The following is a 26,622-nucleotide window of genomic DNA, read 5'->3' on the forward strand; positions in this document are numbered from 1 at the left end:
AAAGGTTGTGGTATGTGCTATCCTGTCTGGAATAGTTCAAATAAAAAATTATTTGCTACTACTAAAAAAAATGTAATGGGTTTCCTCTTGGACTATATGTCAAAATTACCACATGTCTGACATCCAATAGCCGATGATTAAAAAAATCAATGTGCTCTAATGGTGTCATTAAACAAAACCAAACTTTTGATAAAGCAGTACTTAATATATTAACGATGAGTGCAAGTAGTTTGTTCTTGCTCAAAGTTTGATCTGGGATTGGCAGAAGCACTCAATTTGCTGCCTGGCATATGTATTATAACAGGGTGTCGTAAACATTAATTATTTCTTTCATTCATTAATGTATTCTAACGTTTTCAGGGTTTGGAGAGACGTGGACAGGTGATGAACATGTGGCACAAGAAGACTGGAATGATGACAGCTGGCAAGGCGAGGTTAGTTCACTAGCAAGGGTCACGCACGCTTTGAAAAGTTAGTGAATTGGTTGGTGGGGGTACTTAACATTTTAATGTGGATTTTATGCTTAAAGTAATGTTTATGATCTTAAAGTTTACAAAAGTACTTACCATTTTAATATGGATTTTATGCTTAATTTAATGTTTATGATCTTAAAGTTTACAAAAGTCTTGAATTTAAAAAAATAAAAACAAATAACCATATCTTCAAGAAATTGGTTTATGTGTAAGTATGCATATCAATGTAAACATTTTATAATCAAAACTGTATATGGTTTTGTTGTGAATAGTGCATGGAATTTTTTTTTTTTTAATTTTTATCAGTAAAAACTTAAAATTAATACAATACATAAATTTAAAACTGACTATTCTTTATGATTTTGTAAAATTTGGAAATGTGACTAAGTCAAAAAGTGTATTTGTATGTCACCTCAGAACTTTTTAAACTATGGCTGTTCAGTGTCTACCATTGTTATTGTGATACTTCATCCTAGACAGTACTAGTAAAAGATAAAATCTGCTGCTGTTGTATGGCCTATTAAATAGCATTGAGAACATGATGCTTTACAGGCATAGAGCTGTCTGTAGAGTGCCTGCTTGAAGTGCTTAGGCTGAACGATGGAATTTCCTCAGTGGACACATTCTTTAATTGATTTTTTCCATACCCCAACCAATACCCCACCATTAGTCTATTAAAGGCAATGGTATGTGCTGTTCTGTCCAAGAGATTGTATTAAAAAGATCCCTTACTTCTAATGGAAAAAATACAGCTGGTTTCGCACTAAATACTCGCCAATTACAAATTAAAAAAAAAATTGGCAAATTTAATTTTCATTTGGGGAAATAATTTTATGTAATAATTGATATTATATTATAAAATTACAGAGTTTCTGCAATTGTTAACTTCGAAATTTTCTGCTCATCCAAAGATAGCCCTAGGCCACTTGACCATTATCATATGTTTTGATATCCATGGACCGATGAATAATAAATCTGTGTGCTCTGGTAAACAAAACAAACTTGTAACTTTTAACTTCATTGCAGCTTTCTGAGACTAAAGTGTTCACAGCGTCCTCCATTAAAGCTCAGGAACAGGAACCAGTGTCCACAATGGCGATGAACGATACTTCAGATCTTCTGGGGCAATCTCCTTCACTGGGACAGAGGTAAGATCTTAAAAAACAATATCAAAAACTTTAACAGACAAATAACACTTATATGATTGCTTTTACCGTAAATTATTAAATATACATGACTGTTTAAGAATGTTGTACATGACTAAGGGATAAATAAATTGTATAAATTTAGCCCTATTGCATTTGTCTTTAAATTAATTAGGAAATGTTTTAGTTTGAAAAGTTTTGTGTCTTGTAATAGGATTTGATTTTCTCCATCTAGTTTTAAGCTGTAGGTATTTACCTTGTTAGGTTATCACCTTTGTTTGACACCCAATAGCCGATGTGTATCTTTGTTCAGCGTTGTTGTGAAACATTCATTCACTTGTTTGGTTATTGTGTGGAAAGTACAATAAATGTTTATTTATTTTCAGACTGGATATAGGTAGCTTACTCCCAAAAAGTGCTGAGTCGGCATCCAATGATTCTTATATTGCACAGTTCAATCAACAGGCAACGGAATCAATAAAAAACACCATTGGGGTATGTTAAACACAAACTAAAATATATGTTGGAACAAGTTTAGCTTTGTTTATATCTATAAAATATGGCCAATGCACCTTGCATTAAAAACAGTACAATGGTATGAAATGTATTCTAATCAGGAACTATACACTTTCAAAGTGTTTTATTATTATTATTTCTTTGTTTTGTTAGCATTATTATTTTAAATAAATTTGAAAAGCGTATTGCTGACTCAAAGAGTTACTTCCCTTCCATCACTACTATATTATAACAAATTTGATTTCAGATATTTTTGCTACTGTTTTAACTTGTGATGGGTAGGGAACTCTATTTACATGCCCATATCCAAAGGGTTCAAGCACGCCCACCCCGGACTTAGCCTCTGACATCGCCAGTGACTAATTCCGGGGCAGGATTTAACCTGTGTTGTTTCAAGTTAAAGCACAAAGCTTAAATACATAAAGAGACTATACCGAGTTTGCTACTATTCTGACATGTATCTGACTAATAGAGCAATTTTAACAACTATAATTACATATTAAATACATTTTTTATTTAGAATATCAGTGTTTATATTCATATTAAATACATTCACGGCTAGCTCTGGCACTCGCCAAATTCGCCAGTTGCAAATTTTTAAAGCAGTTGGCAATTTTTATTTTAATTTGGCGAAATAATTTCATGTAATTGACATTTTGTAGAAAATAACTGTCGATTTCTGCAATTTTTTTAAGTCTAATAAAGAATTTGGCAAAATGTCTTGCTCACCCAAAGCTAACCCTGACATTAGTTTTTATATATCCCATATGTTGGTTGGCCTAATGTTTGTAGTTGCCAAAGCTAAATATTATCTCCCAATAATATATATTTGAAAAAATATTTATTTGGAAATAAAATGAAATTTAAGTTACGGCAAACATTAGGATGAGAAGAAATTAGATATATATGGACACTGATATTCTAAAAAAAAGAGAAAAAGTTAGTAATATGTAATTTTAGTGGTGAAAGAGACTTATTAATTCACAAACATCTTACAATGGCAGCAAATTCAGCTATTACATCTTGATAGTAATTTATGTTTTAGCTTTTTTGTTTTTATTATGCATTATCATGAATTGACTAGTTGACAAAGTTGTGAAAACTAATTATTTTCTCATTTTGCAGAATGGACATATTCTCTAACTGTAGTTGTGATTAACTTAAAAAATCTCAGTTGCTAAACTGACCATTTTCTTGCTATTTTGTTTTTGCAATGTTAAGTGCAAATAATTATCTGCTCTTAAGAGGTGGTGAAAATGCCGTTATAAAAACGGCTGTATCTGTGATGTGTCACCACTTGCAATGTTTTACCTGCAAACAGAGCATTAGAGCATGACAGTTCCTTTGTGACACACATCTATATATTTTATTGGTTTATTTCGTTATTGTATTGGGCTATTGCTCGTTCCATATGTACAAGTGATGTACTATCCAGTCTGGGATGATGATGCATATAAAAGATCCTTTGCTTGTAATCAAAGAGAGTGGTACATGACGTACGAATAGTGGGTTCCTCTCATCTATGGTTCTTAACCACATGTCCGACACTATATAACTGTGATTAAAATGTATTGAGTTTATCGTTAAAAAAAAAAAAAAATCTTTCTTCTTTCTTCGTTTCCAGATTGGCAGTTCACAGAGATCAAATCTGGGAAATCTTTCAAACCAAACATCGGCAAATGCTATGAACACATTTTCTCAGAGTTTGTCCCAGGGCTCAAGGATGACGTCACAGAGTTATTCACAGGGAATGTCCACGCAGGAAGTTCTTTCGTCACACGGACACCCTCTACAGAGCCTCTCATCTCATGTTATGTCGCAGAATCTTTCGTCACAAGGCATGACGTCGCAGGGACTTTCTGCTCAGAATTTGTCATCGTCAACAATGCAGTCGCAGCATCTAATGTCGCAGGGTCATCTACAGCAGAGGCCTAAATCACAGAGGAGTAAACTTCCACCGCCGTCAAAGGTAATTTGAATAACTGAATTTAGCTGTGTGATGAGTAAACAACTGAATTTAGCTGTGTGATGAGTAAACTTCCACCGCCGTCAAAGGTATTTTGAATAACTGAATTTAGCTGTGTGATGAGTAAACTTCCACCGCCGTCAAAGGTAATTTGAACAACTGAATTTAGCTGTGTGATGAGTAAACTTCCACCACCGTCAAAGGTAATTTGAACAACTGAATTTAACTCTGTGATGAGTAAACTTCCACCACCGTCAAAGGTAATTTGAATAACTGAATTTAACTGTGATGAGTAAACTTCCACCGCCGTCAAAGGTGATTTGAATAACTGAATTTAGCTGTGTGATGAGTAAACTTCCACCGCCGTCAAAGGTGATTTGAATAACTGAATTTAGCTGTGTGATGAGTAAACTTCCACTGCTGTCAAAGGTAATTTGAATAACTTAATTTAGCTGTGTGATGAGTAAACTTCTACAACTGAAGTTAGCTGTGATGAGTAAACTTTCCACCCCCGTCAAAGGTATTTTGAATACCTGAATTTAGCTGTGTGATGAGTAAACTTAAACTTCCACCGCTGTCAAAGGTAATTTGAATAACTGAATTTAGCTGTGTGATGAATAAACTTCCACTGCTGTCAAAGGTATTTTGAACAACTGAATTTAGCTGTGTGATGAGTAAACTTCCACCACCGTCAAAGGTATTTTGAACAACTGAATTTAGCTGTCTGATGAGTAAACTTCCACAACTGAATTTAGCTGTGTGATGAGTAAACTTCCACCACCGTCAAAGGTATTTTGAATAACTGAATTTAGCTGTCTGATGAGTAAACTTCCACAACTGAATTTAGCTGTGTGATGAGTAAACTTCCACCGCCGTCAAAGGTATTTTGAACAACTGAATTTAGCTGTGTGATGAGTAAACTTAAACTTCCACCGCTGTCAAAGGTAATTTGAATAACTGAATTTAGCTGTGTGACGAATAAACTTCCACTGCTGTCAAAGGTAATTTGAATAACTGAATTTAGCTGTGTGATGAGTAAACTTCCACCACCGTCAAAGGTATTTTGAACAACTGAATTTAGCTGTCTGATGAGTAAACTTCCACAACTGAATTTTGCTGTGTGATGAGTAAACTGTTTAAAAAATGTTGGAACCTTAATTAAGTATTTGTTGTTTTTAATATTAATAATTCAATGCACCATGACTGGTACATCAAAGGCTGTGGTATGTGCTATTTTGTCTATGGGATGGTACATATAAAAGATCCCTTGCTGCTAATTGAAAAAAGTAGCCCATGAAGTGGCGACAGCGGGTTTCCTCCCTCCCTCTGTGTGATCCTTAACCATATGTCCGACGCCATATAACCATAAATAAAATGCATTTCCTTTCTTCAATGTTAATAAGGATTTTGTCTTTTTTAATGTCCTGATCAGTTATTTGTCAAATTGTTTGAGCTTCAAATTGTTAGTTCAACTATTTTCTGAGGACTGATTAATCATATTTAGATGGTTAAGCAATTTTGCAAAATTATAATGTGAACTTAATTCACATGTTAATCCCATTCAAAATATATTCAAATGTTCAGTCTTCAGAAACCACTAGATGTGGGGCATATTTTAAATTATTACCCATACTTTTAAAAATATTTTGATTAATATCAAAGTGTTACATACCACTAGAATCTTACCGGAATGTTGGGTAAATGAATAAGTGATGTAAATTAAAACTTACTATGGATAATAAATATGATATTAAATTTGCTACCATTTTTATCATGTTCATGGCCCTTATGAAAGAATTCTTATATCACTTGCTAAAGCTCATGGCAGTTGAAAAAGGATTTCAAATGGGACATAAAAGATGATCCGAAATGGAAGCATATTTAATATCCTATAAATATTGTCTGACCTTTGTTCACTATTAAACATGTACAGATGATTTACCTAATTATCTACTGCATTAGCTGTTATTTGTTTTATTGAATTTTTTTTAACTGATATTTTACTGTATTTCATGCTACACTATAATTTTTGCAGCGAGTGTACCACAAATGGCATATCAACGGTCGTGTGGTATGTGCTATCCTATGCTACTAATGGAAAAATGTTGCAGGTTTCCTCTCTAAGGCTACTTGTCAAACTACCAAATGTTTGACATCCAATAGTTGATGATCAGTAAATCAATGTGTTTTAGTGGTGTCGTTAAACCAAACAAACTTGTACCTTTTTGTGTTATTTTGCAGATTCCTGCCTCCGCAGTTGAGATGCCAGGTCATATTATGCCACAGTTAGATGTTCAGTTTGGTGTTGATTTTGGTACAGAATCGTCGTCATCATTTAGTTTCGGATCATCCGATTCCGTTCCTCAAAACAACTACACGAACTCTGTCACAAGCAGGTGGGTATTGTACAAAAACAAATGTCACTGTGTGGTATTGCCTATGTATAGTTTAATACTGTAATGTATTGGTGTATGGAAGTTTTTGTTAAAAGTCGTTAAGATTTTAGAAACAACTTTTGGCTAGCATTTTGTTATTATGGCACAAATGCTATTTACCTTCACTGGACTGGTTTATATGCTTCACGTTAAACCAAATGGCCACGTTGGGAACCAATCAAATAGTTTGCGCGAATGTCAGCGATATGTTTGCTGGCTGAACTTGGGGCAGGCCTTGCAGTTTACAAAATTGCCCCATCAAAAAAATGCTGAGGCAAAAGTACTTGAAATACACTTTGTGTGTCAACATTTGTATTTTTAATGTGTATACAATAATGTGCATAGGCCATTAAAAAAAATGCTGATGTTGACAGGCATTGAAATAAGCATATTGCTTGGTACCCATGTACAGGTTAACTTAAACACATTTATGAAGTTTACAATTTCCATTATAATCCCTGCATAAATACAATATTTTGTTGATAAATTCATTTATATCACTATTATCATTGTATTGATACACCTGTGTGTAATTTATATTGAAACAGCACAGTTGATTAAAATGTAGGTTTTGGCGTTTTTGGTTAAAAAAAAAAAAAAATTAAATTACTGACTTTCTTGTCATGTGGTAACGTCCTGGTTACCTGAATGACCAATCTCGACTTATTTCGATGCCTGTATTAATCCTTTGTACTGTAGTTTTATCTCAGCATTGCTGGATACTAAGTGAAGTGTGTTTATTCTTTAAACAGCTCACAGGGCGGAATGTAGCACAGTGATAAAGCGTTAGCTTGATGCGCAGTCGGTCTAGGATCGATTCCTGTCAGTGGACCCATTGGGCTATTTCTCGTTCCAGCCAGTGCTCCACAACTGGTGTAACAAAGGCCGTAGTATGTACTATCCTGTCTGTGGGATGGTGCATATAAAAGATCTCTTGCTGCTAATCGGAAAGGTAGCTCATGTAGTGGCGACAATGGGTTTCCTCTCAAAATCTGTGTGGTCCTTAACCATATATCTGACGCCATATAACCTTAAATAAAAGTGTGTTGAGTCTGTCGTTACATAAAACATTTCTTTCTTTCTTTCTTTCCGTAACCATGTATGATGCCATATAACCTTAAATGAAATGTGTTGAGTGTGTCATTAAATAAAACATTTCCTTCCTTCCTTTAAACAGCTCACAGTCATCAGGCATGAGTAATCACATAGGACAGCAGACACCAAGCAAGTCACCGGAATCAATGATCACATCGTCTATGATGTCGTCACCGCCAGGAAGCAAACAGCAACAACTGAACATGGACCAGTCGTCGCCGCGGACAGTGTTTCAGAAATCGGCTTACACCACACCTCCAAGAAATGAAAACGAGTCTCCGCTGAATCATTCTAGCAAGGTGTTTGTATGATTATTTTCCCATCTGCATTTGGAATTCGATTATTTTTCATTTTAAAAATGCATTTATTTGTTTAAAACTCTAAAATGGTTCAAGTCAGTTTTAAATTATATTTTCAGATGGTCAGCAGACCTTTAAATTTGTAAAAAAATTTACCTAATTCCATCATTGTTTTGTTGTTGTTTTTACAACATAATAGAATTTATTATGTGGATATTGACATACAATTTTGTAATGGATGTTGCCTGAATAGTGCATGCTTGTGTGTTTTAAAATTCATATGAGGAATTATACTAATTTACGGGAATATTACTGGAATCGGAGTCTCGTCAGTATTTAACGCTGTTCAAGTATTTGATACATATGAGGTAGTACTATACCAAATAACTTCCGGCTGGGTCAAAGTTCGAGGTGCACCCAACTTTTGATAGAGAAGTGAACACCACAAGTCCTGTGATTGGTTATAAATGTGAGTGTGTTGGTTGTAAAAAATAATAGTTTCATCTGGGTAAAATAAATGTGCAATTTATTTCATCTAGTACCAATGAGTCAAGTAGCCTTGTGCTTGAAACATGTATGGGGTACCTGTAAAAAAAATTACTCGAATTTTGTGCGAAACTAGGGTATACACCCATGAAGAACTTAATCCAAGATTTAGAAAATCATACAATGCATTGTCAATACTGGTGTTTATAATGGATATTTTGCAATACCATTTTGTTATATCTTTAAAAAAAAACCCTCAGAATTCGCATACGAACAGTAACCACATTGGACAGTTCATTCTTATATGTTTATTTTTTATGTCATTAATGTAAAATGAAAAGTGGAACATTAATGCTATGACAAAACCCACCATATTAAAATGTATTTCTTTTCAGCTGGCACAGCCCGACCCAATTCCATTCCCTCCATCACAATCAGACAGGAAATCCAGCCCGCTTGTGGTATCTCAGACAGGTGCTGCCTTATCTCAGGGTTAGTAAACATCTGTAGTCTTCTAGTCTTGTAGGGGACAATATTTCAAAACTGTTGGACTTGTGTTCATGGGATTTTAACCGTGATTGGGAAAAAAAGTACAGTATTGTCACGATTTGCTACACGTTTTTGAAATCGCTGCACAATTCTGTAAACTTAACTACTAGTTGTTAAACAATTTTCAAACTGATGGCAAAGGTTGCCATATTATCAAAATTTTTAAAACAAAATGTTTCCTTCTAGATGAGTAATTGTTACATGAATTACATTTGTTAACCAAACTCTTTGTCACATTTGTACTATATTTCCCCGAGATTGGAAAATGAAAAATGAAATAACTATTCTGTTTTTCGATCAGAATTGGTTTTAGATTTGAATTGTGGTAGAATAATTTCTGTATTCATACTATAGTAAGTTTTTTTCATAATTGTACCGTTTTGTTTATAATATTGAATGTATCTGTTTTTTGATAAGAATTAATTTAAAATTTCATTTGTCGTAGAATAATTCCTATATTCATATTATGACAACTTTTCTTTGGTTTTGTTTATTTTTTTAGGGCCTTTATAATTGTATTATTTTGTTTATTTTTTACAGTGTCTTTATAATTGTATGGTTTTATTTATTTTTTCAGTGTCTTTATCGTCGACCACTTCTGAATCTCCCAGTTTAGGTTCGTTTGGACAGTCGTCTGGAAGCTATCCATCGACAGCAGCGTTTCAGGGCCATAAGTCAAGCGGACTTGCTGTGTCACAGTCGTACACTCACCCTACGAGCTCGCACTCGCAGCCCAGCTCGTTCCAGAGTCAGTACCAGACTAGTCAGAATCAGTATCAAAGTGGACAAAGAGAGTTTCCGTCTGGACAAAGCCAGTTCCCCTCTGGTTCGAATCAGTATCAAAATTACGGTCCGTCTGGTGCATCATTCCAAAGTCAATCAAGCTACTCGTCGAGCCAGTCAAACCCAAACACACTATACCAGTCGTCGGTGCCAACGAGCACGTACCAAAGTCAGACCGGTTCCAGTTTTGTGAGAGACTCGCAGTCTGCGTCGAGTCAACGGCCGTCAAGCACTGGCGCGTCAGCATCATACTCGAGTCAGACCAGTTCCTCATCTTTCCAGAATGCAACAAATCCATCGTTCCCCTCACAGGCAAACTCTTCGTCATACGTTCATCAGTCTAACGGAACACCTTTCTCGAACCAGACGGCATCTAGTGCTTACACGAACCAGTCGGCGTCCTCGTACACGAACCAATCTGGTAGTGCATCGTACCCAAATCAGACGAGTGGTTCCTTCTCGAACCAGTCCTCCGGCTCTTATTCGAATCAGCCGAGTTCGTCGTCATATCAAGACTCAAGTTTGTCGACTCAGTCGGCCACACAGAGCCAGACGGGTTTCAATTCGCAGTCATTCGTTTCCTCTGGACATCAGTCGACCCTGCAGACTTCGCCTATGACGGGCAACAAGATTAGTGACAGCTTGTCGAAGATGACGTTGAAGGATTCCATTCCAGACAGTCAGACCTCCCAGGTAATGTTTGCAAATGTTAGCATTGTGGTTTTTGGTTTATCTGCATGTAAAGTGAACAGTATTTAACTGTATGCCGCCAGCAAGAAATGCTGTCCAATATGATGTCTAAGTCATTGTCAGCAGGATATGCCAAATTATTTCTTCTTTAAACACTCGTACAATGACCCCAATAGCTCGAACAAATACCTGCTGTGCACTGCAGGTTTTCCTTGGGGCCGAATAGTTTTTCCTTCAGGGGTTTCATCTGAAGGCCACACTGGTTTCCTCTGGTCCCGTTTTATGAAGCAATCTTAGTGCTAAGATCACCTTTAGTGCATAGCTACCAGGGCCCAGTTTGTGAGAACAATGCTGCAGGAAGTTATTGACAGTCACATGTTCCACTTTCTACCACTCAGACTTTTGTGTTCATGTTCAGGGCTCACCCTGGATCAAAAATACCTGTAGCCAAATGGAATTTTTATTAGCCATATTGAAAATGCTTTAGCCAAATTTGTTTTACGCAGTACTGTATAGAGTATTTATATATGAATATGAAAATGTATCTTTTTCAGCTAATTGTGTACAGGCTGGAATAAATAGGAATAACAAAACCTCAATGGGAGTAGGGGCACTTAATATATTACTTCGATTTTTCAGGTGGAGTGCGGTGGGGATGGGGTTATGCATTATCTTCAGAGTTTGAAGCCAGTATCACATACACCCACCCCCACTTCTAAGGCCTATGACATTAAATTAACAAACATACAGAAATATGGGGGTGGGTGGGTGTTTATTGAAGGTAGTTGTTTTTTCTTTCTTCCTTTTTTCCCAAATAAAAATTTGAGAGCTTTTTTTATATAGAGCTCATTATTTCTTTAAATAGCAATCTTTATGTTAATTTGAAATGTTTTGTTTCTTTCTTTTCTTTTTTTTAAGTGACCCATCAATTCCCCACCACGAACAATTTCATAATTTGTGCCATGTTGTTGCTGTTGATTTCAGCGTCGTGTTAAATGCTTCTAATTTCTGCTTGCAAAATACCTTGGCTAAGAATACCGACTACACAGTATACTAAAAAAAAAAAAAAAAAAAAAAAAAAAAAAAAAAAAAATTAATAAAATTAAAATGTACAGTCTTTTTTAAATCCAGCTAACTTATTAAATGTCACCTCACAATCTTACAAATTTATAGCTAAAATTATCTAACAAATATGATTATTGTAAACTACTTTTATTCAGTGTACATTTAACTGCAATTTGTATAAATACTGCATGTTCATTTCCCGCGATGGCGATCTGCATGCCTGCTCTCGGCCATGAGTACAAAATTAACAAAGACAAAGGAATAAACAAAAACTGCAGTTAGGTATTCATTGATGCGAACAACTATTGTTTTTCTACAAATTTACATCAAGATTTACTTTTGCGTAATCGTATTGTTTAATGTCCGCAACGATATCTCTTAACACGCGGGTGTCGACTGAATCTGAAGTGTGACGTATATTCGCACCAAGAGCTGTCCTCAGTTCAGCCAACGAACGTTCTTCCTAACGTTCGCGAACTATTTGATTGGTGTTCGTCATGTCCATTTGGTTTAACGTGAAGCACACAAACCAGTCTAGCGAACGTTTTGTTTTCGCTCGGTCTGGCTGAACTCTGCCCTTGAGATAGCCTACATGTCTTTCGGCCCTGAACTGGCATGTGTATCAAAATTGACACGCTTTGTCTTTATTACTTTGGTTCAAAGATTTTACAAAGTAAAAATAACAAGTTACAGATCTTCCAGACATTGCTGTCATACATGTTGAATGCATGCCGTTAAAATTAATAACCGTGATTATTAAAATAAGCAAACATTATAAGGCCTACGCTGAATTCTGCATGACACCATTTTTTTGTTACCGGTCGCGAGATCGCCATTACGCTAATTGAATATTTGGTATTATTATTATGTTTGAGGTGTCGGATAGATTATGTAACCGTTGTTCACACCAGAAGACAGAAAATGGCTTAGCCAAAATTTTAGCCACTTGCAAATTTTATTAGCCAATTTTTGTAAAAATTAGCCAATGGCTAATTTGGCTACCGACAGTGCCAGCCCTGCATGTTGGTACTTGAATTTATGGGCGGCCTGTTCTCTTATGTGTCCTCATCACTTGGACTTCTCATGTTTGCTAAAAGGTTGAAGTCTCTAATTTCAGTCAAAATTTATCTAGGCTTTCTGCATTATTTAACATAAGCAGGTGACTGAAAATTTCCTAAATATTTTTGTAAATAATAATGAGGTATTGCACCATTCAGTGGTTTTAAAAAGGTCCCCATTAAGAACAAATGGCTACAGTTTTTTCCTGGATAAATCTACCCCACTATCATACCTGAAATAGTTTAAATAATTTTGCCGTTGGTAAGAGCCATGAGTGGTCTGCCTTGTCTGTCTATTCAGCAATGAGCAAAACCTTAATGCACTACTAGCTAGTGGGGCGGGACATAGTCCAGTGGTAAAGCACTCGCTTGATGCATAGTCAGTCTTTGATTGATTCATGCCCATTGGGCTATTTCTTGTTCCAGCCAGTGCACTACGACTGGTATATCAAAGGCTGTGGTATGTGCTATCCTGTTTGTGGGATAGTGCATATAAAAGATCCCTTACTACTAATGGAAAAATGTAGCATGTTTCCTCTGATTATATGTCAAAATTACCTCATGTTTGACATTCAGTAGCCGATAATTGATAAATCAATGTGCTCTAGTGGTGTTGTTAAACAAAACAAACATTTTGCTAGCTAGTGTTGGGAATCTAAATTTTGTTATTGGTGATTGCTTTACACCAACCGATTAGTATACAATCTTCTGGAATATATAAATATATTAATTGAGGAAACAGGCCTCGAAATTCGGTGTTAAAAGGGCAGGCTATAATAGCCTTTAAAAATCTAGGAAATGAAGGGCACCAAGGCTAACCTAAAAGGCACAAAGGCTACGTTCATACATTTTCAAAGGGCACCAAGACGGTCTTTTTTTAGGAAGTCAATTTAACCAGAAAAAACCTTTTATCTGTAATTATGTTAAATTGGTCATTCATCAATAAATCAAAGTATTGTAGTGGTGTCATTAAACAAAACAGTATTTTAATTTTTTTGTGGTGTCCTTAAAGACAACTTTGGTGGAGAGAGATTATGACGTATCTGGTCTCCTTGAACAAACACTGCTGCTGTTCCATCTCATTACAGCAGGTAATGAATCAAAGTCCACTGGTTTCGGACCATCTGAGCAGATGGAGTATGACTGAAAGAAAATTATATTTGAATGGCTGGACAATTATGTTAGTCTTAACATTAAAGAAATAAAATAAAATAATCTATAATGAAAGTAGATATGTTAATTTTATCTATTAGTTTGTGAAGGTATCTCCAGAGAATCACTGTAGAATACAGGTTTTAAGTTTCAGAATTAACCAATCAAGATTTCTATTTCAATTTTATTAAAAAAGTACATATAAAAATATATGTTTCCACTTAAACCATCTTACATAAAAATATTTAAAATATTCGACGTTTCGTTAGTCCAAAAACCAACGTCCTCAGGAGAATAAACAAACAAAGTACTGGGCATATAACCAGTAACTTCAAGTGAGTAAGGTATAAAATAGAGAATGTCAGCTTGGAACTTAAAAACAAAGCTAGGTAACAAGGCAGGAGCTGACCAATAGTATAACAATAAAATTAAAGAACAAAGGAGTATAAAAAGTCTTAGTTGTTAAAGCCAGTAGGGCTGTACTCATTGAGGCCATTGGGGTGAACAGTATTCAGTTGATGTATCCAAATGGATTTCAATTTTACAATCTCATTAATTTAAAAAAAAAAAAAAAACCCAACGTTTTTACAAGTTTAGACATCTTTATTATTTTGCGGAGACTACCAAGAGAATATGTGTATTACGTTTCAGAACAATACAATCAAAGCTTTAGGAAAAGGGATGAAATGTTCAGTGTTAAATTATTTGAAATACAAATAATTAAATAAATAAATGTTCAAACCAAATCATTTAGGTTTTTAAAAATTTAATCTTTATATTATTTTTGTTGTAAATTCTATATTTAACAATAATACAAAAATCCACCCTAATTTCAACTTTTTCTCCAACAAACATAATTGTAATAACAAGATTAACCAAATGACCCATTTAATTATAGAATAAAAAATAATAAAAAAATGTGGAGGGAAATCTCATTCTGTCATGTGACTGTATCCACAAAAACGTAAATATTGTCGGAGGACACCATGGTCTATTTTCTTAAGTATGTTTTCAGCATTTATGGATTATTTTTAATGTGTGTGTGTGTTAAATGGAGGTTGAGGGGTGTGTGCGTGGGGGAGGGGGGCAGCAGCGATGGTTTTTATACACCCCCACCCCCCTTTTTGGCACCTTCTTACGCTGTGTCCTGGACCCAATCACTGGCGTTGTTAGAGACTGGACCCAGACTAGACATGCCTGGACGTTGAATGGATATGAGCATAACTAATTTGTTTGAAATTGGAATTATTAATGCGTGCTCTTATTAGGTATCACGGTAATTTGTGACACACGAGATTGCATGACAGTACGTTAACGTGTGTGGCGATTAAACAGCTTTTATTACAAACTGCTAAATACTGTGGGCCTATAGAGGAAAATATATCGTATTATTGTAACTCCAGTCATCTCATACATTATAGGTTTATTTTCCAAAAACAACAACGTGCGATCTCAACAAAACAATCAAGGATTTCTCGATACCACATGCACAGACTACAAGTCATCGCGTTTTTTTTCCGCATGCAAAGGTGAAGGTCATTTGATGAAGACGTGGTACAATTTTCGTTGTTGGCTACTGCTTAGGCCTAGTACCCAGAATTTGTTAATATACACGGGTGTAGCCTGTAGGAAGATACCAAAAAGTGGGGTGGGTGGGCACACAGACACACGTATAAAATTAATATATAAACCATCGATGCTGCTACAAAGTACCCCCTTCCCCGCTTCCTACGCCAGTGATGTATAGGCCTATCAACTGCTGAGCACGGGTACTAATTAAATAAACGGAATATTCAAGAATAACCACAAACATTAGACAGTTCACATTTATTTCAGTGTTTCAGTTAATTAGGAATAAATTAATTTGGGTGATTTTAGCATGGGTCCGTTCAATAGGCTAATAAACATCAAAACTATAAGTCCGTCCCACAGGGAACGCCTTTTTTATTACTATGAAATTTACTACAAGTTATTCATTTCTAAGCCGATTGATTTGTAAATTGCACACAAAATTAGTAGCCATAATAATACTTATCAGATAAGATCACTGTTATGGGCCATTCGATGGTAATGATTTAAGCCAGGACGTGAGATTCTGATTCTTCTATGATCTCCTTATGATAAATATATTTGAGCATGCAAAAGATAATTATTCTGTGAAATTGTTTTTACTTGGTACCTAACTTGGTGGTGCAGTAATATTGCCATCCAATTTTGTGTACGTGTTTGCTGTTGGGTTTTGTGTATTTCAAATCAGACTGTCTTTAAGGGGCTTTAGTATAAAATGAATGCATTGAATATCTTGGTGATCAGTACATTAATGTTGCAAAAATTTATTTTTAGGGTTTTTTTTGTTTTAGATTTGTTGTAATTGATAATTTTAACAGGCCTCTGAGAAATAAAATTTGCATAACCCATTTATGGTTTACATAAAAATAAATTCAGGATACAATTTATTTTCTATTTGCATAACCCGTTATTTTCATGTAAATGATGCCCTAAATTTAATGCGTGAAAGAAAAATAGGGTTTGTAGAGGCACTGATTTTCTGCGATCGCGGAATCGCGGAAATACCTATCTGAAATGGAATTCCCAATTTTTTTCCAAAACATTATTTAACTTTAAATAGCGCATTTGATTAATTAAAATTTATTTTTCGAACTAGAAACTATGGACACCGACATCTGCCTGTGCTACACTACGACACTAGTACCTTTGTATGTTACGCCAAATGTTTAATGTAGAGTTATCTAGACGTTTTACCAGTCATGTTTTTTTCGCTTATTCCCGGCGATTTAATGGAAAAACCGAACATTGTGAGCTAAAATTGTCCGATATTTACTCAAGTGAAAGATATATTATGTTATGTTTGCTTATTAATTTTTAACATTTGCGGCATTGCCATATTTCCGATCTCACAAAGGAATGCAGTAATTGCATATTGTATGCCAGGCTTTGTTCAAAATAAATTATACAAGGGAAGTGGTTTATAGTGTGATCGTTTGTAATTATTTTCCCGATCATATCATAAAGAAAACCGAAAATGTCAGAAGTCTCGTGGCGTATTCACAAGTTAAATTCCTGTGTGTGTGTGAGAGAGTGAAACAGAAACAGAATTTGTTTAATACTGAAATGGAAAAAAAACGGAATTTGTAACATTATGAAAAGGGAAAGATCTGAAACGGAAAATCAGTGCCTCTAGCTTTGTAAATTTAAGATTTGCACAAATGAAACCATCATTCTTGCAATTTTCGAGGTCTGGGTTAAGTTTGTCATTTTATTGTTTACTGGCTGTACTAAATGTATTTACATCTTTATATCCTGAGTTACAGTTTGTCTCATTTTATTGTTTGCTTACTGTACTAATACTAAAAGTATTTGCATCTTAATATCCTGGCTATAAATTTTTGAAGCTATCTTAGCGTTGCGTAATCGTAAAACCACTGTAGGCTATGACGTCGCTACAACACACGTCATAGTGACAACAGCTTATGAGGGTTTTACAATATAGTAGCTCTAAAATAGCTTCAAAATATAGGCCCATATTTAGTTTGTCATTTTATTATTTACTATACTAAATTTATTTACCTCTTAATATTCTGATTTACAGTTTTTTTTTTTTTTTATTGTTTACTGACTACACTAAAATTTACTTCTTAATATCCTGATTTATAAGTTTAAGTTATTTTATTGTTTGCTTACCAGACCCAAAAGTATTTACACTTTAATATCCTGATTTACAGTTTGATCATTCAACATCGTCGTCAACGTCGACCAGTGTAACAAGCACTACAGCTACATCATCCCTTTCAACAGGAACAACAACAGTTTCATCAACTGTCACATCAGCTTTATCAAGTACTTCAAGATCATCTCTACCCTCAACTAGTATGTTAACTTTGTTTGTAATGGAACTTTGTGATTCCATTCTTGCTTTGTTTGAGTGATATATATAGCTGTTTCTTTATAGTATGCAAAAACCCCAAACATTATAGACATTGCTATGCATTATCAAGTCACTAGGAAATTAATTGCACTCAAATAGTTCCGATAACAGTATAACAGGCTTGCTGATCCTCACCTGTTATTCTGTTATATACAAACCTCACCAAATAACCATAATATTAAAACTTTAGTAACCTGATATTCTATATGTATTAGCAAAACATCCAAGATTACGAAGGCCAATCATTTGCTTTAATATGTGCTATGAACATTTTATTGTTTTGTGTCATTTTGTATAACATTTTAAAATAATTTATGAATAATATATTTTTTTGTGTGTTTCAGCAAAAGCTCCCCCAAATCTTCCGCCTGGCGTTCCCCTCATTGGCGCTCATCAATACATAATGAATCAAGGGTCATTACCTCCCTTTTTTGTGAGTAATCCCAATGTAAGTAAATAGATTAGAGCATGTGTGTGTTATTGTTGAAGCTGGAGGTAAACCTTTCTTTGAATGTAAAATAAATGAAGGGTTCACCCTGTAACAAATTTTGGTTCAGCCAATTTTGAGATATGTTGAATATTTCCTTGAAAATTATTTAAAATGTTTTGTTTTGGGGGGTTTTCAAGAAAAAATTATGAGCCAAAGACTAAATAATGTAGCCACTTGTATAAAAGTTAGCAATTGGCTAATTTGGCAATGGACAGGGTGAGCCCTGAAATGCTACAAATAATTTTTTAGTCACTTTGTCTACTAATTTCTACCAACATCAGCATTCACAAGGATTTTTATGTACACATGGGTTGTCTAATGCAGGTTGCTTATTAGTCCCCCTAGAAGAGGGGACTATTAAGTTTTATCTCTCCCACATACATATAGTTTTCTGGAAAAAATTTCTGCAATGCGTCAATATATTGAGCTGAAATATTACCAAGTAAATGTTACCGATCAAGTTTGACTTTCATGGTGATTTACCCATTTTTGACAGTTATGTGCCTGTGAAGGCTAGTTAATTTTGAAAGTACTAGGTTGTTTGAGAAAACTACATGACTTGATGTAAGTTGTATAATGTAAGCATGAAAAGTAGCTTGGAAGTAACTTTATGACTGCTATTTGACCATTGATTTATACACCCACTACTTAACACTGCACATGGGTAAAGTGTTCTGTTGATGCACGGTCTGTCTAGGATCGATGCCCGTCGGTGTGCCCATTGAGCTATTTCTCGTTCCAACCAGTGCACCACGACCGGTATATTAAAGGCCATGGTATGTACTATCCTGTCCCTGGGTTGGTGCATATAAAAGATCCCTTTCTATTAATGGAAAAATATAGCGGGTTTCCTCTCTAAGACTATATGTCAAAATTACCAAATGTTTGACATCCAGTAGCCAATGATTAATAAATTATCAATATGCTCTTGTGGTGTTAAGCAAAAACACTGCACATATTTCCCTGTGATAGATACATTTGCTGGTGGATTTAATTAAAACATTAGCATTTTAGCTTTAGAACTGGTGGAGTGCTATCAGTTTTCTGTTATCTTTCAGTTTCATTTCCTGCTAATCTTTCTGTTAACAATATATACATTAATACTTTTTAAAAGCAGCATATATTTAACATTTTCCACATTTTTTATTAAATGCTGCATATTAATTTTATTTGTTTTTAAAATATTATATCAATCTGTATTTTGTGTTTGCAGAATTTACAACAGCCGCTGTATAATTATGAAGACCTGCTGTTACAACAGCAACGACTGCCTCCACTGGTAAGAACTAATTTCTCAAGTTAACAAATTGTTGAAACATTAAGATTAAGATTCTGTCCTTAAATTTTACCTATTTAAATCCAACATTAACGTTAATTAATATAAATTATAATGCAATAGCAGGGTTTTTTTTACACACCATAAGGCATTCAAAGTTAAAATTGCTTTTTGATTTGTGATTTTAGAATGATCAATAACATTTTACTTAATATCTCTTATTATTTGTCTTTTGCTTTTAATGCTTTATTTGTGAATACAACATATGTGTGGATTATATTTCTTGGCAATCCCTGCAATTAAGAAATATCCACGGCAAAAAAAAAAGCATGCCATTGAAAAAACCCTGAATATAGTCCAAAGCAAAAAAGTGCTGTGTAGAAATTAAAAACTCCACAGCATTGCCGATTGCTGTGGGCAATTGCAGGGGTTGCTTGGGATGTTTAGATTTTATTCTATACCAGAGTTAGTGTTACATACAATTGTCATGGAATCTGATTTGTCTTCTCTATACACGGCTACAAGATGATCATTGGTCAGGAATCAAAATCAGTATCTTAATATTTGTTTTTGCTTTGTTGATTTGAACATCGTATAATGCTATGCATGTTTGTTTTGTTTCAACACCACCACTGGAGCACATTGATTAATTAATCATTGGCTGTTGGATGTCAAACATTTGGTATTTTTAACTCTTTGGTCATCAGATAGGATAGTACATACCACAGCCTTTATCCAGTTTTGTTGCACTGGTTGGAACAAGAAGAAAAAAAATCAGCCGAATGGATCCACCGAGGTGGTTTGATCCTGCGGTGCAAGCACCTCGAGCAAGCAGTCACCCGACTGAGTTGAATCCCACCCCTATAATGCTATGAGAATGAATGTTCGTGTTCGTATTTCAGGCAAACAGCTACTACGATATGTCTGCGTTTCCAGTGCCTTCAACGATAGCAGGACGAGACCAACCAACCCTCGCCAGTGTGCCATATTCAGGTGGGAATACTTATTTTTAATATATATATATATATATGCTTAACATGGCTGCAAAATGAAAAGTTACGTTAAACAGTGAACCATATATCTTCGCCTATAAGTCAAATGTTTTTTATTAAAAAAAACAATAACATTTTTTATAACTTTGGGGGTCAACTTATAAGAGAGTTAGAAAATATCGCCAAAAATTATTACCATTTTTGGGATGATTTTGCAAGTTTTATTGTTGAATTATGCCTTGTATTTATACTCAAATATGTTGGGGTTTTTTGGGGGTTTTTTGGGTTTTTTTTTAGCATGCTTGCACTTTGAAATGCAAATAATATTGAAATATTTAGGTAGTCCAATTTGGGCCTGCATATATAACTCCACAACCAATCCCTTCATTCCCATAACTTGCATTAAAGGGACACCCTAGTTACGTTTATTTGTTAACCATTACGGCGTTGTTTTTCGCTATTAAACCCCATTTTTCACAAATAAAATTGCACTTTACTTACATTTTATTATTTAGAATACACATTTCCATTCACCTGAAGTGCTTTTTGGTAATCCTGATGTTTGTAAAACCACGAAATGCATTTTTTGCATTTTTTTCACAAAATGTGTTGTCGAGAAAAAACTGTTAAGCAAGCGAGGTCCAATCTATTTTTAATGTCACAGACGTTGGTATATCACGTGACCGTTATCATTTTGGTTCGGTTTGTTTTCTCGTGCACGGTTCGCGCAATCAACGTCCGATTTGTTGTTGTTCATTTGTGAGATTTTTCTTCACAGTTCGTGAACATTTTCAGTAACAATAAAGTTCAGACAAGTAAGTGTCTCAATACAAAACGTTACAAACCCTTAAAACCAATAATTTTGCTAAGTCTTACGATATCTGGAGAGGGGATACAACCAGGACAGAACAGTTGGAACATGTCCAGGAGAGGTGAAACAAACACACCCCAAGTCTGTGAAATTTGTCGTGACGTAGGCATTGTTGTGCTTCTACCGGTGACATCAGAATACTAACTTTCAAAATTATTTCAAGCAATTGGGACATGGGGATTCCCATGGTATTTATCGATATAAAACCTGCTTTTTCACTCCATTTGATAAAAACGTGATCTAAGTGTGTTACAGGTTTGTAGATTAACCAAATTATAATTTATTTTCGCTGGATGAACTAGGGTGTGCGGCTTTAAAGAATTTTTTTTTTTTTTTTTTTTTTTTAAAGCAGTAGCCCATAGATCATAAAATGAATGTATTTTGTGTGCTTAAATGTGATTCTTCAGTTTTTATCTGATTTTATCTTTTTCCTTTTTTCAGTTGTTTTTCTTGTTTTCAGAAAGTAGACTGGATTTTATTTGAAATGCTTAAAAATTACCTTTGAGTAAACTGTATTGTAGAGAGTTTGTAGTTTTTAAAGATCTCTTTAGATTTCATTTTAAAATAAATATCACTTGTGTTAATGTTGTTTGTTACTAGCTGGTATGACAGACAGTACACGATTTTAACATGTGTCAATGTTGTTTGTTACTAGTTGGTACGACAGACAGTACATGATTTTAACATGGGGTAAATGTTGTTTGTTACTAGCTGGTGCGACAGACAGTACATGATTTTAATGTGTTAATGTTGTTGTTTTTTTGTTTTTATTTGGGGGGTTTTATTGTCCCAGAAGAATATGTAGTGTTAGGGATGGGGCCCTAAATCACTACTACAATACATAGCATATATATATTAGTAGTAACATATACAGGTAATTACATAGACATATCTAGTAGGAAGAAATATTCTTTAAACTCCTCTAGGGCACTGACCTAAATTGAAAAGAAAGATAGAGAAGAAAGAAAAGAAAAAAAAGAAATAAACGAAAGAAGGAACAGAGTTACTTTGTGCATAATTGCGCATATATGACAGTATATTCATAGAGATACCCACATACATAAATGCATACACATATATGACAGTATATTCATAGAGATACCCACATACATAAATGCATACACATATATGACAGTATATTCATAGAGATACCCACATACATAAATGCATACACATATATGACAGTATATTCATAGAGATACCCACATACATAAATGCATACACATATATGTTATACATGTACATATATTCACAGATGTACCCACATCTACCAGAAATATATACGGAAGAGATGAAATTAAAAGTATTATATTTGTTCTAAAATGTAGTCTGAATTTTGTTTTCAAACAAGCTGTTTCCATGTCTAGATTATCTTTAAGTCTCAATAAAATAGTGTTTGCCACGTTGCCCATTCATTATTAAATACATCGTATTTACAAGTTTTTAGAAGAATGTATCTTTCAATTTCAAATTTATGTTGCATTATACCATGCACAGCGTTAATACTTAAACATTTCTTTTGTATTTTCATACTGTATATATATACTATTTTATATTAATTATTAACCAGTTTATAAAATCGCTTTTATTATTATTTATCAAACCAAACATTATAATAATTTTATTAAAATGAATTATAGTTCCTGTTCGAGTAAATATCCAATCTGTTACTGCTTCCCATAAAGTGTGTACCTTATCGCAATCGAAAAATAAATGTATTGTTTCAGGAAAATTATTACAGAAGTTACATATATCAGAATCAGTGTAGTTAATCTTGTATAGAAAAGTATTAGTAGCTAATATGTTTTGCAGTAATCTATACTGAAACCATCGAAGGCTAGAATCTTTCACACATCGAAATGGTAAAGCATAATATTTTTCCCAGTCAGTTTGTTCAAATAAAAAGCCTTCATTACTCTATTTTATCTGTCCTTTACATACTGAAAGTTTAAAATGTCATACATATCTCTGCACCCTTTTTTACTTTTTAATAATAGTTGCAGTTTTAAAGGCTATATAGGATTAATGTTGTTTGTTACTAGCTGGTGCGACAGACAGTACACGATTTTAACATGAGTTAATGTTGTTTGTTATTAGTTGGTACGGCAGACAGTACATGATTTTAACATGTGTTAATGTTGTTTGTTACTAGCTGATAAGACAGACAGTACATGATTTTAACGTGTTAATGTTTGTTACTAGTTGGTACGACAGACAGTACACGGTTTTAACATGTGTTAATGTTGTTTGTTACTAGTTGGTACGACAGACAAAACACGATTTTAACATGTGTTAATGTTCTTTGTTACTAGTTGGTACGACTGACAGTACATGATTTTAACGTGTGTTAATGTTCTTTGTTACTAGTTTGTATGACTGACAGTACATGATTTTAACGTGTGTTAATGTTGTTTGTTACTAGTTTGTATGACTGACAGTACATGATTTTAACATGTGTTAATGTTGTTTGTTACTAGTTGGTACGACAGACAAAACACGATTTTAACATGTGTTAATGTTGTTTGTTACTAGTTGGTACGACTGACAGTACATGATTTTAACGTGTGTTAATGTTCTTTGTTACTTAGTTGGTATGACTGACAGTACATGATTTTAACATGTGTTAATGTTCTTTGTTACTAGTTGGTACGACTGACAGTACATGATTTTAACATGTGTTAATGTTCTTTGTTACTAGTTGGTACGACTGACAGTACATGATTTTAACATGTGTTAATGTTCTTTGTTACTAGTTGGTATGACTGACAGTACAGTATTTTAACATGTGTTAATGTTGTTTGTTACTAGTTGGTACGACAGACAAAACACGATTTTAACATGTGTTAATGTTCTTTGTTACTAGTTGGTATGACTGACAGTACATGATTTTAACATGTGTTAATGTTGTTTGTTACTAGTTGGTACGACAGACAAAACACGATTTTAATGTGTGTTAATGTTCTTTGTTACTAGTTGGTATGACTGACAGTACATGATTTTAACGTGTGTTAATGTTCTTTGTTACTAGTTGGTATTACTGACGGTACATGATTTTAACGTGTGTTAATGTTCTTTGTTACTAGTTGGTATGACTGACAGTACATGATTTTAACATGTGTTAATGTTGTTCGTTACTAGTTGGTACGACAGACAAAACACGATTTTAACATGTGTTAATGTTCTTTGTTACTAGTTGGTATGACTGACAGTACATGATTTTAACATGTGTTAATGTTGTTTGTTACTAGTTGGTACGACAAACAAAACACGATTTTAACGTGTTAATGTTCTTTGTTACTAGTTGGTATGACTGACAGTACATGATTTTAACATGTGTTAATGTTGTTTGTTACTAGTTGGTATGACTGACAGTACATGATTTTAACATGTGTTAATGTTGTTTGTTACTAGTTGGTACGACAGACAAAACACGATTTTAACATGTGTTAATGTTCTTTGTTACTAGTTGGTATAACTGACAGTACATGATTTTAACATGTGTTAATGTTGTTTGTTGCTAGTTGGTATGACTGACAGTACATGATTTTAACATGTGTTAATGTTGTTTGTTACTAGTTGGTATGACAGACAGTACATGATTTTAACGTGTGTTAATGTTGTTTGTTACTAGTTGGTACGACAGACAGCAGCAAGTTGAACCGCGTCGAGGCTCAGTCTCCAAACCCGACCTCACAGCAGCAATCGACCCACTCGGGCCAGCAGCCGTTTATCAACCTACACTACGGCTACTACTACCCTTCCATGATGCCTGGAGGAGCGCCAGGGTTTCAGTACCCTCAGATGTATCCAGTAAGATGGACATTCAAATACTTTGCATCAAATTTATAAAGCAGATGTTTTTTAAACACACGTGTTTTAATTACATGCATGTAAGACATAAACAAGCTTAGTAAATTTGACCCTTCATGTTTAGTTCTGTAAGAAGAGTAGGTTACAGTGATTAACGTTTCAACTTAATGCACACAGTGCTGGGTTGTTGTTCTTTTACACCACCACCCCCCGTCGTCTCATAAAAGCATGCATTAAAAAATTATTTGATTGGAACATTTTATTTTGTTGTCATGCAAATATTACCCATGCACCCACTCACACTACCAAACAGTACATATGCTTGAGAAAATGTTGAAAACTGATGCTGTGTAGACTATTTTGTATTTGGCTATATTTGGTCAGAGTTCAAGAGATAATTCTTGGGAAATGCAGTAATATGCTCAATATGCTGTCCTGATACCCAGAAAATAATTAATTAGCCTTTGTAAATCGAGGATACTCCCCAAGTGTCTTGTGATATCATAATTTATCAGAACAAGTTAATAAAAGTATGAATTTCGATGCTTGCCAAGGATTTTTATACTTTTATCAATGAGTGCTGATAAATTATGATATCACAAGACACGAGGGGGGTATTCTTTTTATCATCATTCATTTTTTTTTTTTGCAACAATGTCAGGAATGTGGGTTGAATGTTACTATATTTGGCAGCGGTAAGACTCGTTAACTAGTAGAACAACAGTGATGTCACTTACAATAGGTTTAGCGTTGAAACGTACACAGTGATGTAACAAAAGAAGCAATATCTCCTAGGAGAATATTACAGGAGATATCGAAAATTATAGTGCCAGCGATATCTCCTACAAAATCCTTTAATGGATGATACAATGATTTACAGAGGTGCAGACCTCTGTTTTTGATGTAATTGGTACAAGTTTGAGGTGTAATAACATATAAAGCAGACTTCTACAATTTTGTTTAATTATTACCAATTTCATATATTTAATTACATACTAAATTATAAATTTTATTCAGATGCCGCCTGTGACAAATGCTCCACATGCAGGAACAACAGCAACAACACAGTTTCAGAAAACATATGCTTCACATGCTTACAACACGGCCAAAGGTGAATAAAAATATGTGTTTTTATTTTATGTATTCAAAGTTTGAAAGTAATATACTAACAGGCATATATACTATATGAAAATCCCCCAGTTGGGTATTCCATTATTTGGTTACAATTTCTACCCAGCTTTCCAGGCTGAATCCAGCTGCTTGTATCAGGAGAATAAAGTTAAAGTTTGCATTGTTTAACAACATCACTAGAGCACTTGATTAATTAATCATCGGCTATTGGATGTCAAACATTTGATAATTCTGATGTGAAGTCGTCGGATAAAACCCGCAACATTTTTCCATTAGCAGCAAGGGATCTTTTATATGCACTTTCCCACAGACAGGAAAGCACTTACCACGGCCTTTGACCAGTTGTGGTGCACTGGTTGGAATGATAAAAAACCCAGTCGGTTGAATGGATCCA

At 34.4% G+C, this 26,622-nt stretch overlaps 1 protein-coding gene across 2 annotated transcripts in view; it reads left to right on the forward strand.

Annotated features, from left to right (window-relative positions):
* Window positions 1-26,622, forward strand: part of LOC121380753 (protein lingerer-like) — a 53,161-nt gene that overhangs the window by 20,623 nt on the left and 5,916 nt on the right. Inside the window, exons 8-21 of one of the 2 annotated variants that reach the window (XM_041509721.1) lie at window positions 361-434; window positions 1,500-1,621; window positions 2,005-2,113; window positions 3,759-4,103; window positions 6,342-6,496; window positions 7,713-7,929; window positions 8,811-8,907; window positions 9,542-10,440; window positions 17,456-17,600; window positions 18,003-18,106; window positions 19,362-19,427; window positions 20,327-20,417; window positions 24,919-25,097; window positions 26,115-26,208. In XM_041509721.1, coding sequence (XP_041365655.1) covers window positions 361-434; window positions 1,500-1,621; window positions 2,005-2,113; window positions 3,759-4,103; window positions 6,342-6,496; window positions 7,713-7,929; window positions 8,811-8,907; window positions 9,542-10,440; window positions 17,456-17,600; window positions 18,003-18,106; window positions 19,362-19,427; window positions 20,327-20,417; window positions 24,919-25,097; window positions 26,115-26,208 — 2,697 coding nt within the window. The remainder of the gene's footprint in view (window positions 1-360; window positions 435-1,499; window positions 1,622-2,004; window positions 2,114-3,758; window positions 4,104-6,341; window positions 6,497-7,712; window positions 7,930-8,810; window positions 8,908-9,541; window positions 10,441-17,455; window positions 17,601-18,002; window positions 18,107-19,361; window positions 19,428-20,326; window positions 20,418-24,918; window positions 25,098-26,114; window positions 26,209-26,622) is intronic. The other variant, XM_041509728.1, reaches the window with a different exon arrangement.

The sequence above is a fragment of the Gigantopelta aegis genome, chromosome 2 (assembly GCF_016097555.1).
Source record: "Gigantopelta aegis isolate Gae_Host chromosome 2, Gae_host_genome, whole genome shotgun sequence".
In the NCBI taxonomy this organism is placed as follows: domain Eukaryota; kingdom Metazoa; phylum Mollusca; class Gastropoda; order Neomphalida; family Peltospiridae; genus Gigantopelta; species Gigantopelta aegis.